Genomic DNA, 12,892 nt, shown 5'->3' with positions numbered 1-12,892 from the left:
ATGTTTTTAATAAAAATCTTAAAACTCCCTATATTTGCTGGAGGCTTTTTTTTCCCTACTCAGAACTCTTTGTAGACAATACTCCTAAAAAATGCCAATTTGCACAACTCTGAGAAAATTAGTATTTAGAATATAATCTAATTGAATAGATTAGATTCAGTATATTAGATTCTGATTAGAACACTAATCAGAAGTATAGATTACTTCTGAATTGCTTTGGGGAACTAGTCAGGTGACTGCTTCAGGGGAGGGAATGTGGGTGGCTGTAAACATCAGAGAGGAGATTTACAACTTACATACACAGCTGACTCTTGAACAGCGCGTGAGTTAAGGGTACCAACCCTCCTTGAAGCCAAAAATCTTGGTGTGACTTACAGTCAGTCCTCTGAACACGTGGTTCCACTGTGTCCAGAATTCAGCCAACCTTGGATGGTATAGTATTGTCGTATTTCCTGTTGGAAGAAATCCACATATATATAAGTCCACTTGCACAGTTCAGACCTATGTTGTTCAAGGGTCAACTGTACACTTACACTTCTGAAAGTCTGTAACATATTATTATCTGATTGTTTAAGAATCAGAAAAACTTTACTGTGTAGTTAGTTTTTTCTCCCCTTGTGACCACTCCTACTAGCAACTAGTCATTATATTCTGTTTATTAATCTAGTATATAGTAAGAAACTAAGAAATAGCCTTTGAAAACCCATTACTTCATATTCTATAAAGGTGGTTTTTAGAGACCTTGTCCTTCTCTTAGAGTCTTGCTTGCAGCCTCATGTGAAAATTTTAAGTTTGAAGTAACAGGAACTCTTGACCTTTCTTATGAATTAGTATGTTTTCTATTCTTTGAAAATGAAAAGTTTGTAAGTCACCATGAAGATGGAAGTCACATTAGTAATTTAAATATAGCAATTCTAGGATCTTGAGGCGGCTACATTTGTGTTTGCTTTTATCTTATTCCTTTTTTTTTTTTTTTGGTTGTGAGCATAAAACACTTTTTTCTTAATTTATTTTACTGTACAATACTGTATTGGTTTTGGCATCCATCAACATGAATCCTCCATGGTGTACACGTGTCCCCATCCTGAACAACCCCCACCCCCACCTCCCTCCCCACACCATCTCTCTGGGCTATCCCAGTGCACCAGCCCCAAGCGTCCTACATCTGATTCTTGACCCCTTACTTTGATTTATATTTTCCCCCATCCTGTTTTTAGTTTACTGTTTTGTTAAAAATAGGGATCCGAAATTCTCCATGGAATGAACTAACACATATGTATGGAAATTATAGTAGCATAGTCTTTCAGTTTTACAAAATTCAGTACTTTACTGAGTCCTTTGAAGCTGTATTCATTAAACTGTGTTAACGACTAACAATGTTAGTGATTGGTGTATTAACAAAATACTGTATGGATAAAATTTGCATAGGCAAATCAATATTGAGGTTTTCTAATGCTTTCAAGGGCAGCCTGAACTTTCCCAGCCTTCAAATAACATTAAAACCATTTTATATCTTCTGTGTTAAGGAAAAAGGCTTGAAAACATACAGAAGACCCTAGCGGCAGCTTTCTCGGAGGCGCTGTGGCGGCAGCCTTCCGTTGTGCTGCTGGACGACCTGGACCTTGTCGTTGGGCGCTCTGCTCTCCCGGAACACGAGCACAGTCCGGAGGCTGTTCAGAGCCAGCGGCTTGCCCACGGTAATGCATACGGCCGCTCGCTGGCTGCAGGCCTTCTCCTTTATCAGCCAGCGTTTTTAGTGTTAGTGGTAAAGCTGTGCTTTTCAGAGAACAGGATATGTGCTGTGTAATGTGTTGCTTTTGCAGCGTCTGGGGGCACTGTATAATTGTGTAGTTATCCTGTATTAGCAAGATCCATAGAGCAGTGTGAACATTCTCCAACCTCATCATTAGTCTTTGGGGCCGTATTCTCCTCTGGAGTGGGTTGCCATTCCCTTCTCCAGGGGATCTTCCCAACCCGGGGATTGAACCCAGGTCTCCCACATTGCAGGCAGATTCTTTACCATCTAAGCCACCAAGGAGGTTCTCCCTTCTCCATTTATTAGAAATTGCTGAACTGTACAGCTTGACTCTTGGTCATTTGACAAATACTTCTCTATTGCTCGTGCACAGTGTGTAGGCTCAGAGTCTTGGAGAGGAAATAAAAGTAAACGGATAGTGTTAATACAGAAGACTCATAGTTATGATAGCGACTGTGTGTTGGCTGCGAGGGGCTGCTTTGTACTCCCCATGCAGATAGTCTCCTGGTTTTACAGGTGAGTAAGTGGAAATTCAAGGTGATGTAATCTGACCAGGAAGACACAACTAGGAGGTGGGTAGGCTGTGTTCTGCTGGAAGTGTGACAGGGTGCGATAGGAGCACGTATACCAACCTGGAGCTGGCTGGGTAAGAAGTTACCAGGGAGGGTTTCCGAGAGTAGCTCATAGCTGAGATGAGTTTTGATGGAGGGGTAGCAGCTGGCACGGAGCAGCTTCAGGCTAATGAAGGCACAAAGGAAGTGTGACCCACGGCAAAGGTGCAGAAGCCCAGGAAATTCCAGTGGAGCTTAGGGTTCTAGGGGAGGATGGGATCAGGGGTTGGAGAATTGGACAGCATTCAGCTGGGTCAGGGTTCTTAAGAGATGAATACAGAATGCAACCATAATGGCTGGATTACCATAAATTAGTGTTAAGTTCACATCTGGAATCTTGTAGTGTCTGAAAGACTTGCTAGTCTCCTGTTTAAGGGAATGCTGCAGATTTTTAGGTCAGGATCAGATATATGTTACTAATGCCTGTTTGGTTTCTTACCTCATACCAAACCTTTCTTGAGCTGGGGTAGAAAGAGATTGTCCAGAAAGCCATAGGTATATAAGCTGTATTTTGCTTGCTCAATAGAACACAATATGAAAGTTTATCATCCGTCTATAATACTTATTTCAGAGACTCCGTTTCATTTACCTGTTAAGATCCAGAAGTTTACCTGGTAAGAACCAACCTCACTAGGCATGGTTCTGAGTACACAGCATTTACATTGCTTCCTTTGCCTCTATTAGAGTAACTGGAACCTGGCCAATACTAGGTCCTCAGTCCAGATAAACTAGGTCAAGAGGGGCCATACTATTCATACTCTACTCTAAAGGTCGACTTCAGGTCATTATTCTTAGTTAGCGTGTAATTTTAAAATGTCACTTTTATATAACAAGCTTTCACACTGTGTTGCTTAATTCCAGCTTTGAACGATATGGTGAAAGAATTTATTTCCGTGGGGAGTTTGGTTGCGCTGATCGCTACAAGCCAGTCGCGGCATTCTCTGCATCCTTTGCTTGTTTCTGCTCAAGGAATCCACATATTTCAGTGTGTCCAGCATATTCAACCTCCTGACCAGGTAACTGCTACTTGTGAAGAGTGTTGAAATGTGTCTCCTTTTACATAAATTATTTATCAATTTTATTAATGATGTATGACTTCATTAAAATGTAATGCTTATGTTAGTGATCTTAAGAAGACTTAAAAATCAACCTTCAGTGCATGTTTTACTTGCATACAAAATTTTCATCTGTAACCATCTGAAATATTACCAAGTACTTTCCAAGAAAATATCTTTTTTGAAAATAACATTTCTTCTTTTTTTCTTATTAAAGTATTTTTTAAATTCCATTTAAAAGGAAAAAACCCTAAAAATTCTGAACTGCTTCATTCTGCATCAGTAAAATCTGTAAATACACTATGGAAATTAAAATTCTTTTTAGATTTAGTGAGATACAGTTGACAAGAACAATTATATATATGTAAAGTGTACAACAGTGATTTGATATACATATACATTGTGGAATATTTACCACAATCAAGTTACTTAACACATCCATTACCTCATGTATTTACCTTTAAGAAATTCTTCTTTTAAAAATGTAACTAGCTAAACTTTTTTTTTTTAACAGCACTAATATTCTGTACCCACTATGATTCTGACATCCATTTCCAGTATGTGGGGTTTCTTCCCCACACCACCAAGCAATTCTTGGAGACCAGCTGGGAGTCCTACAGTTCAGCCTGATTCTGATACTACCCAGAGATAGCGTCAGATTTCACGGGTCCAGGGCCCAGTACCACAAGACCGCCCTCCACGTCAGATACCAGTGTTACCCGTGCTCGACTGGTTTTCCGTCAGAGGTTCCCACGACTCCCTCTTTGGGTTCAGTTAATTTTCAATAGCAAGTCAGAGAACTTGGGAAACTGGTTTACTCAGTGGATTACCAGTTTGTTACAAAGAACATAAACAGATACAAATCAACAGTCAGGTGAAAGATAGAGAGGATGAGGTCGGGAGCAAAAGAGCTTCTGTCCTTGTGGAGTTTGGGACTTGCTCTGCTGGCGAGTGGAAGTGTTCGGTTCTCCAGCCTGAAAGTGAAAGTGCTCCTTGCTCAGTTGTGTCTGACTAGCTTCGAGCTCCCACCAGGCTCCTCTGTCTGTGGAATTCTCCAGGCAAGAATACTGGAGTAGGTTGCCATTTCCTTCTCTTGGGGATCTTTCCAACTCTGGGACTGAACCCAGGTCTGCACTGCAGCTGGATTCTTTACTGTCTGAGCCACCAGGGAAGCGCTTCTCCAACCTGGGAGCTCTGCAGACCCTGTCCTTTCGGGGATTTATGGGAGCTCTTACATAGGTATCGTTAATCAAATCATTGGCCCTTGGCATTGACTCAGCCTCCAGTCCCTCTTCCTCCTGGGAAATCAGGGGCTGGGACTGAAAGTTTCAGTTCTTTAGCCTAGGTAGGTTACTGTGGCAACCAACCCTCGGTACTTAGGTGCGCTCCAAAAGTCACCTCGTTAACATAAACTCAGATGTGGTTGAAAGGGGTTTGTTAGGAGTGTCAAGACACGTTTATCACTCTTATCATTTAGGACATTGTAAGGGTTTTAGGAGCTCTGTACCAGAAGCATGACAAAGACCAAATGTGTTTAAGCACATAAAACCCATCATCTCCTTTGGGGGCTTACAGTCTTGATGGTTTTAGTGGCAGTGCACTCCAAGAATGTTTCCAGACAGGCAGCTGTATTTCATTTAACTTTCTGTTTAAAATTCTTACCTAGCATCTATGCTAAAAGTACTCAGACCCTTTGCTAATAAACTGTTATTGTAGTTAGGGTGTTTGGGGTGGACAAGCTGCTATATTTAAAATGGATAACCAACAAGGACCTACTGTATAGCGCAGGGAACCCTGCTCAATGCTATGTGGCAGCCTGGATAGGAGGGGAGTTTGGGGGAGAATGGATCCATGTATATGTATGGCTGTGTCCCTTCACTGCTTACTTGAAACTTGCAATATTGTCTTGTTAGTCAGCTATACCCTCAGTTCAGTTCAGTTCAGTCGCTCAGTACAAGATAAAAAGTTTACTTAAAAAAAAAAACATCACATTGTACAGTTTAAATATCTGATAATTTTATTTGTCAATTATATCTCAAAACTGAAGAAAAAGAAAAGGATAAAAATATACCTGTTATTAAGTATAACAGAACGTAGCAATATCGACCACTAAATGTTTTTAGAATTATGTTTTATGGGAATAACAACAACAAAATACTCTTAAAGTAGCCAAAATAAAAACCTTTTTACTGGAGAAAGAAAGAGCAGTCATTTATCAATGTAATTCTTTTTACAGCTTTCAGTTCAGTTCAGTTCAGTTGCTCAGTCGTGTCTGACTCTTTGCGACCCCATGAATTGCAGAACGCCAGGCCTCCCTGTCCATCACCAACTCCTGGAGTTTACTCAGACTCACGTCCATCGAGTCAGTGATGCCATCCAGCCATCTCATCCTCTGTCGTCCCCTTCTCCTGCCCCGAATCTTTCCCAGCATCAGAGTCTTTTCCAGTGAGTCAACTCTTCGCATGACGTGGCCAAAGTATTGGAGTTTCAGCTTTAGCATCATTCCTTCCAAAGAACACCCAGGACTGATATCCTTTAGAATGGACTGGTTGGATCTCCTTGCAGTTCAAGGGACTCTCAAGAGTCTTCTCCAACACCACAATTCAAAAGCATCAATTCTTTGGCTCTCAGCTTTCTTCACAGTCCAAGTGTCACATCCATTCATGACTACTGGAAAAACCATAGCCTTGACTAGACGGACCTTTGTTGGCAAAGTAATGTCTCTGCTTTTGAATATGCCATGTAGGTTGATCATAACTTTCCTTCCAAGGAGTAAGCATCTTTTAATTTCATGGCTGCAGTCACCATCTGCAGTGATTTTGGAGCCCAAAAAAATAAAGTCTGACATTGTTTCCCCATCTATTTCCCATGAAGTGATGGGACCAGATGCCATGATCTTCATTTTCTGAATGTTGAGCTTTAAGCCAACTTTTTCACTCTCCTCTTTTACTTTCATCAAAAGGCTTTTTAGTTCCTCTTCACTTTCTGCCGTAAGGGTGGTATCATCTGCATACCTGATGTTATTGATATTTACAGTTTTATTAAGGTATAAAAAAATTGAAGACAGCAAACTCACTATTTAAAGTGTACAATTTGGGAGTTTCCTGGTGGAATAGTGGTTAGGATTCAGCTCTTTCACTGCTGTGGCCCAGGTTCAGTCACTGGTTGGGGAACTGAGATCCTGCAAGCCACATGTTGCAACCAAAAAATAAAATAAAAAATGTACAGTTTGATCGGTTTTAACATAGCTATGTACCATGAAACCATCACCACCGTTAAGGCAGCAAGGGTTTCCGTCCCTCCCAGGCGTTTCCTTAGTGCCCCTTTGCAGCCACCCCTCCCCGAGTCTGTCTGCAGCAAACAGTCTGCTTTCTGTCCCTGCAGATTATGGCAACCGGATTTTCCTCAAAATACGTGTACAAAGGTTTGCACTCAAGTAAAATTATAAATTTGAATTTCATCTTTTTTTCGTTAGAATCAAAGATGTGAAATTCTGCATACTATAATAAAAAATAAACTGGACTGTGACATGAAGAGGTTCACCGGTCTTGACCTGCAGCGTATAGCTAAAGAAACCGAAGGGTTTGTGGCTAGAGACTTTACCATGCTTGTGGATCGAGCCATACATTCTTGTCTCTCTCATCAGAACGTGTGCACCAGGGAAGGTACGTTTTATTGCTAAAACCGAAATTTGGTTCCTTCCTTCCTTGTGGAGAAATGTAATTATAGAAAGGTAAGAATTAAATCTAGTCCATGTTAGCATTCAAATAAGCAGGTATTTGAGTAGAAAATGGGCATTTCCAGCTAAGTTGACAACATTTTTTTTAACTGAGTTAAGATTGGCTAAGTGAAATCAGATGGGGAAAGACAAATATCACCTGATTCTATTCATGTGGAACGTAAAAAGCAAAATGAATGAACAGACCAAACCAAACATGAGTATGTAGATATGAAGAACAGAATGGTGGTTACTAGAGGGGAGGGCAAGCTGGGGAAGGGAGGCAGCTGCATGAGAATTCGCATAGAGATATGGCCACCAAAACAAGTTGTGTTTATTTCTAAACAGAATTCGTTTTAACAACATTGGACTTCCAAAAGGCGCTCCAAGGATTTATTCCTGTGTCTCTGCGAAATGTCAACCTACATAAACCTCGGGACCTGGGCTGGGACAGGATCGGTGGACTGCATGAAGTTCGGCAGATACTAGTGGATACTATCCAGTTACCAGCCAAGGTACTTAGAAACAAACTGAGTACTGCCTGCTTCCTGTGAAACCCCTGAATCATTGGCTCTGGCTGTATGTGTTGGCTTGCCCAGTCTCAGGTTGACCCAACAAGAATTTATTGTTACCAAATAAACACCCAGTCCTATTCTGGGCACTTGAACAGATTTTTTAAGTATTTGATACAGTCCTTGCCCATGATGCTGGGGTGATATTTATAGTAAATAAATTTTATTTTATTTTTGGCTGCACTGGGTCTTCACTGCTTTGTGGGGGTTTTCTCTAGTGGTGGTGAGCAGGGCCTACTCCTTGCTGTGGTGCATGAGCTTCTCGTTGCGACGGCATCTCTTGTTGTGGAGCACAGGCTCTGTAGGGCACACGGGCTTCAGAAGTTGTGCCACGTGGGCTTAGTTGCTCCAAGGCATGTAGAATCTTCCTGGACCAGGGATCGAACCCATGTCCTCTGCACTGGCTGGCGGATTCTCATCCTCTGTGCCACCAGGGAAGTCCTGTAGTAAAAATACAGTTTGATGTGAATTTCAGAGTTCTTGGATTTTTCTTGAATAATTCAAATTTCACTGAAGCATATGAGCCATCAGCTACAATGGAGCAGAAATAAACTAGAAGGTGGGAGAGTCACTGAGGCCCCCAGAACTGATGGATTAAGCCAGATTTGGGGTGACAGTCTAGAAAGGCAGAGTTAGCAGGCAGCACCGACCAGGCTGACTGTTGTTTAGATCAGAAGTAGAATCTAGAAGGTGGTGTGTTTGGATGAGAAACCTGAGCGTGAAGGACCTTTGCATGAGATCAGGGACCCGACCAAAGAGATAAAGAAATGGGTGAGGCCCTCGGTTACATGTAAGTACTGGGAACTGTCTGGTGGGGACTGGGACATACTGAGGGGCCCCCACGACTGGGGGTTAAAGCCTGTGTGGAAGGACATGGGCGTGGGGCGTGGCCTGCAGGGTCAGGACCTAAAGGCTGGGTCTGGGTATCAGCGTCATCCAGGCATGTGAGCCATCTGCATAAATGCTCACACTGGGACCACGACTGGGGGTTAAAGCCTGTGTGGAAGGACATGGGTGTGGGACGTGGCCTGCAGGGTCAGGACCTGAAGGCTGGGTCTGGGCATCAGCGTCAGTGTCCAGGCATGTGAGCCATCTGCATAAATGCTCACACTGGGACCTCGTTCAGATTAGAATGGAGGTCCAGATGAGGTTGGAATTCTGTCAATATATGGGACTAAACAGATGTACCCAATAGAGGAGACCCAGTGGGCCTCCCCAGTGGCTCAGGAGTTAAAAAATCCACCTGAAGTGCGGGAGACATGGATTCAATCCCTGGGTCAAGAAGAGCTCCTGGAAAAGAATGGCGGCCCACTCCAGGATTCCTGCCTGGAGAATCCCGTGGACCAAGGAGCCTGGTGGCTGCAGTCCATGGAACGGCACAGAGTTGGCCATGGCCGAGCGCAAGCTCCCGTGCTGCCCAGAGGAGGCCAGGGGGTTGCTGACAGAGCCAGGCAGCTTTCTTGCTGTTCAGAAGTTTTCTTGTTCAAAAAGTTTTGAAAGCTGTTCAGAAAGTTTTCTTGCTGAGAAGCTGGTGGTTTAGAGGGTAAAATAGAGCAGTCAAATTACTTGTTCAGCATAGAATCTCCTGGGAGATGGTACTATTATCATTACACAGGCTTCTTTATATTTTCTTTCCTTGATTGAGTATATTTGAATAGGTATAGCAATCATAGCTTACCCCATGAGCCATACAAGTGGAGGGCAGTATACTTATTTTTATTTTCTTAATGTAGTACTATTACAATGTTTGGGGGTGGGAAACAGGAAAAGTGGAAAGAAATTCAGATCCATTTATATGCATTTTATGTGGAATGTCTTCCGTGGTCCAGTGGGGAAAATCTGTGTTAGTCCCTTTGAGTCCATTCATTATTTTGAGTAGGAATGGCTTTCCCGTCATTGACTGTTACAGAGATGGCAGTTGTTACTGTCCGAGGACTCTTTCTGTGCCCTGATCTTTAGCTGCTCAGCCATTTGTTTTAGAGTCGCGCTCTTTGTCGTATTTCTGTATTTTTCAGTACCCGGAATTGTTTGCCAACTTGCCCATACGACAGAGGACAGGAGTACTGTTGTATGGTCCTCCTGGAACGGGAAAAACCTTACTGGCTGGAGTAATTGCACGGGAAAGTGGAATGAATTTTATTAGTGTCAAGGTATGTTTGGCGTTTATCTTTTTTCTTTTCTTCTAATTGAGGCAAAATTCGCATGATTGTGTTAAGGTGCACATTTCAGTGGCATTCAGTGCGCTCACAGTGCAGTGTAGCCACCACCTCTCTAGCTGCAGACCTTTTTCATCACGTTCTCCATCCCCCTGCCAGCCCCCTGGCAGTCACCAGTCTGCTTTCTGTCTCTCTGGATTGGCCTGTTCTAGATATTTCATAGAAGAGGAATCAACCTTTTGTGTCTGACTTCTTTCACATAGCGTAATGTTTTCAGGGTTCATCCAAGTTGTAACATGCCCCAGTACTTCAGGACTGTTGATGGCTGGATGGTATTCAGTCTTTTTAAGTTGGTGTGGATATGCCATAGTTTGCTGAACCTCTGGGTTGTGCCCACTTCTTTGCTGTTATGAATAATGCTGCTGTAAACATTTGTACATAAATTTTTGTGTGGACATATGCTTTCAGTTCCCTGGAATACATATATGCCCCAGAGTATAAATATATATATAGTCACTCATACGATAATTCTGTGTGTAACTTTTTGAGGAACCACCAAACTTTTTTCATAGTGACTATACCGTACATGTAAGGCAGCGTGAGAGTAAGTATACCTATTTTTCCATGTCCTTGCCAACCCCGTTTGTTTCTTGATAGTGGGTTAGTCTCGTATTTGGAAAACTATCAATAGCAGAAGCAATGATCAGTCTGTTAAGCTGTGTGGGAAATTAAATAGTGAGGCATCTCTCTTTTGTAGGGCTTATTATTAACATGTTTTTGCTTAAGGCGGCAAGAGAATTATGTATAAATACTCAGATACAAGAGCAAGCTTGGAGGGGGAAGAAAAGCCAGAAGACTAGGGCCTGGAGACCACTCTAAGGCAGAAGGTGAAACTTTGATGCTCCTGTTGTTTGCTCTCTGTATCTCACCCTTGCTGCCTCACAGAAGTTTTCTCAGATGCAGGGTGAGTGTGGTCCTTTAAAGGACATGCTAGCAGATGCCCAGGTAGTCACCAGGTGGCGCTAGTGGTAAAGACGCTGCCTGCCAGTGCGCGAGACGGGAGAGACTCCGGTTTGATCCCTGGGTCTGGAAGATCCCTTGGAGTAGGAAATGCACCCCACTCCAGTATTCTTGCCTGGAAAATTCCATGGGCGGTGGAACCTGGCAGGCTAGTCCGTGGGGCTGCAAAGAGTCAGACTTCACTGTGCATGTAGTGGATCATTTTGAGTAACGCTTCTCGCCGCACCACTGGGGTGTCACTGTGGTCCGCGATGTGATGGCTTATTTGTAAAGTTTCAGCGCCCCAGCCGTATGTATTTGCCAAAGAGCAATTGCATTTCAAGGCAAATTTTCCCCCACCGTCTGGAAGTAGGTGTTTCTGTGAAACATTTCCGTAAACCAAAATGATATAAAGCAAACTAACAATCAGACACATCCTGCTAATGGATGAACAAAGTAAACTGAGGTTAAAGCACAGCTGCTCACAGACGCAGTTCCAGCTGTGACAGAAAGCTTGGGGAGAGGCTTGGTGATGCCACGCCTGCTGCTGGGGGGGTGTGCTGCCTCGGTAGCGGTTCACAGCAAAACAAATCCTGAATGCTATTTTCACTTTCTGCTGTATTTCATACATGTGAAGTGTTTCTTTGGATTTCTTGTTAGTGAAAACAGTTACTAAATAGGTCTTTCATGAATGCGAAGTAATGTAAAATGAACTTCAGAAAGAGAGGGGAGAAAAAAAGAAGAAAACCCTATAGTGTAATCTTATTCAAAATTGACTGATAATCTGAAAGCCAGGTTAGTAATTTGCAGTTGTGTTATATCTACCCTCTTTATCACATCAGTTTTTGTGAGCTGGTTACGTGAGTATCCTCGCATTGATGGAGAGCAACGATCATATTCTTCCTTTTTTACTTGTCACTAGAATGTAGCTTTATTGTGTGTAGTAACAATTTTCAAGATTAACACTTGCAAATATTTTTGTATTTTGGATTGTTCCATTAAGGAGGACATCTTATCTCTCCCCTTTAGTAAATCTTCAAATCACAGTTGGGATGAGCTCTCAGTACATAGGTTTCAGTAGAGAGCTGAGGCTGTGGGTTAGGGTGGGTCCTAGGAGGTGTGCCTCAGAAGCAGGCCTTGCACTGACACCAGTATGCTGCCTATTTATTTCATCCTTCATAGTTCTCTGTGCTGAGAAAATATAATTACATGCTGCTAAGTCACTTCAGTCATGTCTGACTCTGTGCGACCCCATAGACGGCAGCCCACCAGGCTCCCCTGTCCCTGGGATTCTCCAGGCAAGAACACTGGAGTGGGGTGCCATTTCCTTCTCCAATGCAGGAAAGTGAAAAGTGAAAGTGAAGTCGCTCAGTTGTGTCCGACTCTTAGCGACCCCATGGACTGCAGCCTACCAGGCTCCTCTGTCCGTGGGATTTTCCAGGCAAGAGTACTGGAGTGGGGTGCCATTGCCTTCTCTGATATAATTACATACTAGTATATTAATAGATATCAAATGATGGCTGAATATTAGAAATTCTTCATTTTGGTCACATATCCTGATCATATTTGGTCTTTTCATGGTAATGATTTGTCTTTGGAGACCACGTTAGGGCTTATTCAGTTTTTTTTAAATATCCCAATTTAAGGAAAAACTGTCCTCATTATTGATTTTGTTATATGTAGTAAAGCTTGTTTTGAAAGTTTTTTCAGTTGACTTTTAGGAAAAACAATATATTCTTCAAATAACATATTTATGGAACAGATAAATTGGTTTCAGTAATTGAAGATGCTGATTACATGTCTCATTACATGTTTTTTGGAGTCTCCAAAGATTTGAGAAAGATGGAACATTTTCCCTTTTTAAACCATTCATTACTTTACTAAATGAATTATTCAGCTTACCATGTAGCAGGCACTGATACTGGATTCGATAACAAAGCTGCCTTTTCTGAGCTTATGGTCTATTACTGGAGAGAGACAATAAACAGACACATTTAATGCACAATACACTGTCAGGTGGTCGTG

General features: G+C 42.3%; 1 protein-coding gene across 1 annotated transcript in view; it reads left to right on the top strand.

The window, feature by feature from the left end:
- PEX1 (peroxisomal biogenesis factor 1) overlaps positions 1–12,892 on the top strand; it is a 71,268-nt gene that overhangs the window by 40,408 nt on the left and 17,968 nt on the right. The window contains exons 12-16 of the mRNA XM_052638375.1: positions 1,527–1,697; positions 3,229–3,383; positions 6,898–7,087; positions 7,489–7,655; positions 9,728–9,862. Of these exons, the coding sequence (XP_052494335.1) occupies positions 1,527–1,697; positions 3,229–3,383; positions 6,898–7,087; positions 7,489–7,655; positions 9,728–9,862 (818 nt within the window). The remainder of the gene's footprint in view (positions 1–1,526; positions 1,698–3,228; positions 3,384–6,897; positions 7,088–7,488; positions 7,656–9,727; positions 9,863–12,892) is intronic.

This window comes from Budorcas taxicolor, chromosome 4 (assembly GCF_023091745.1).
Source record: "Budorcas taxicolor isolate Tak-1 chromosome 4, Takin1.1, whole genome shotgun sequence".
Classification (NCBI taxonomy): Eukaryota; Metazoa; Chordata; class Mammalia; order Artiodactyla; family Bovidae; genus Budorcas; species Budorcas taxicolor.
Note: the sequence above shows the minus strand (reverse complement) of the source record. Positions and strands in the feature narration are given on the sequence as shown.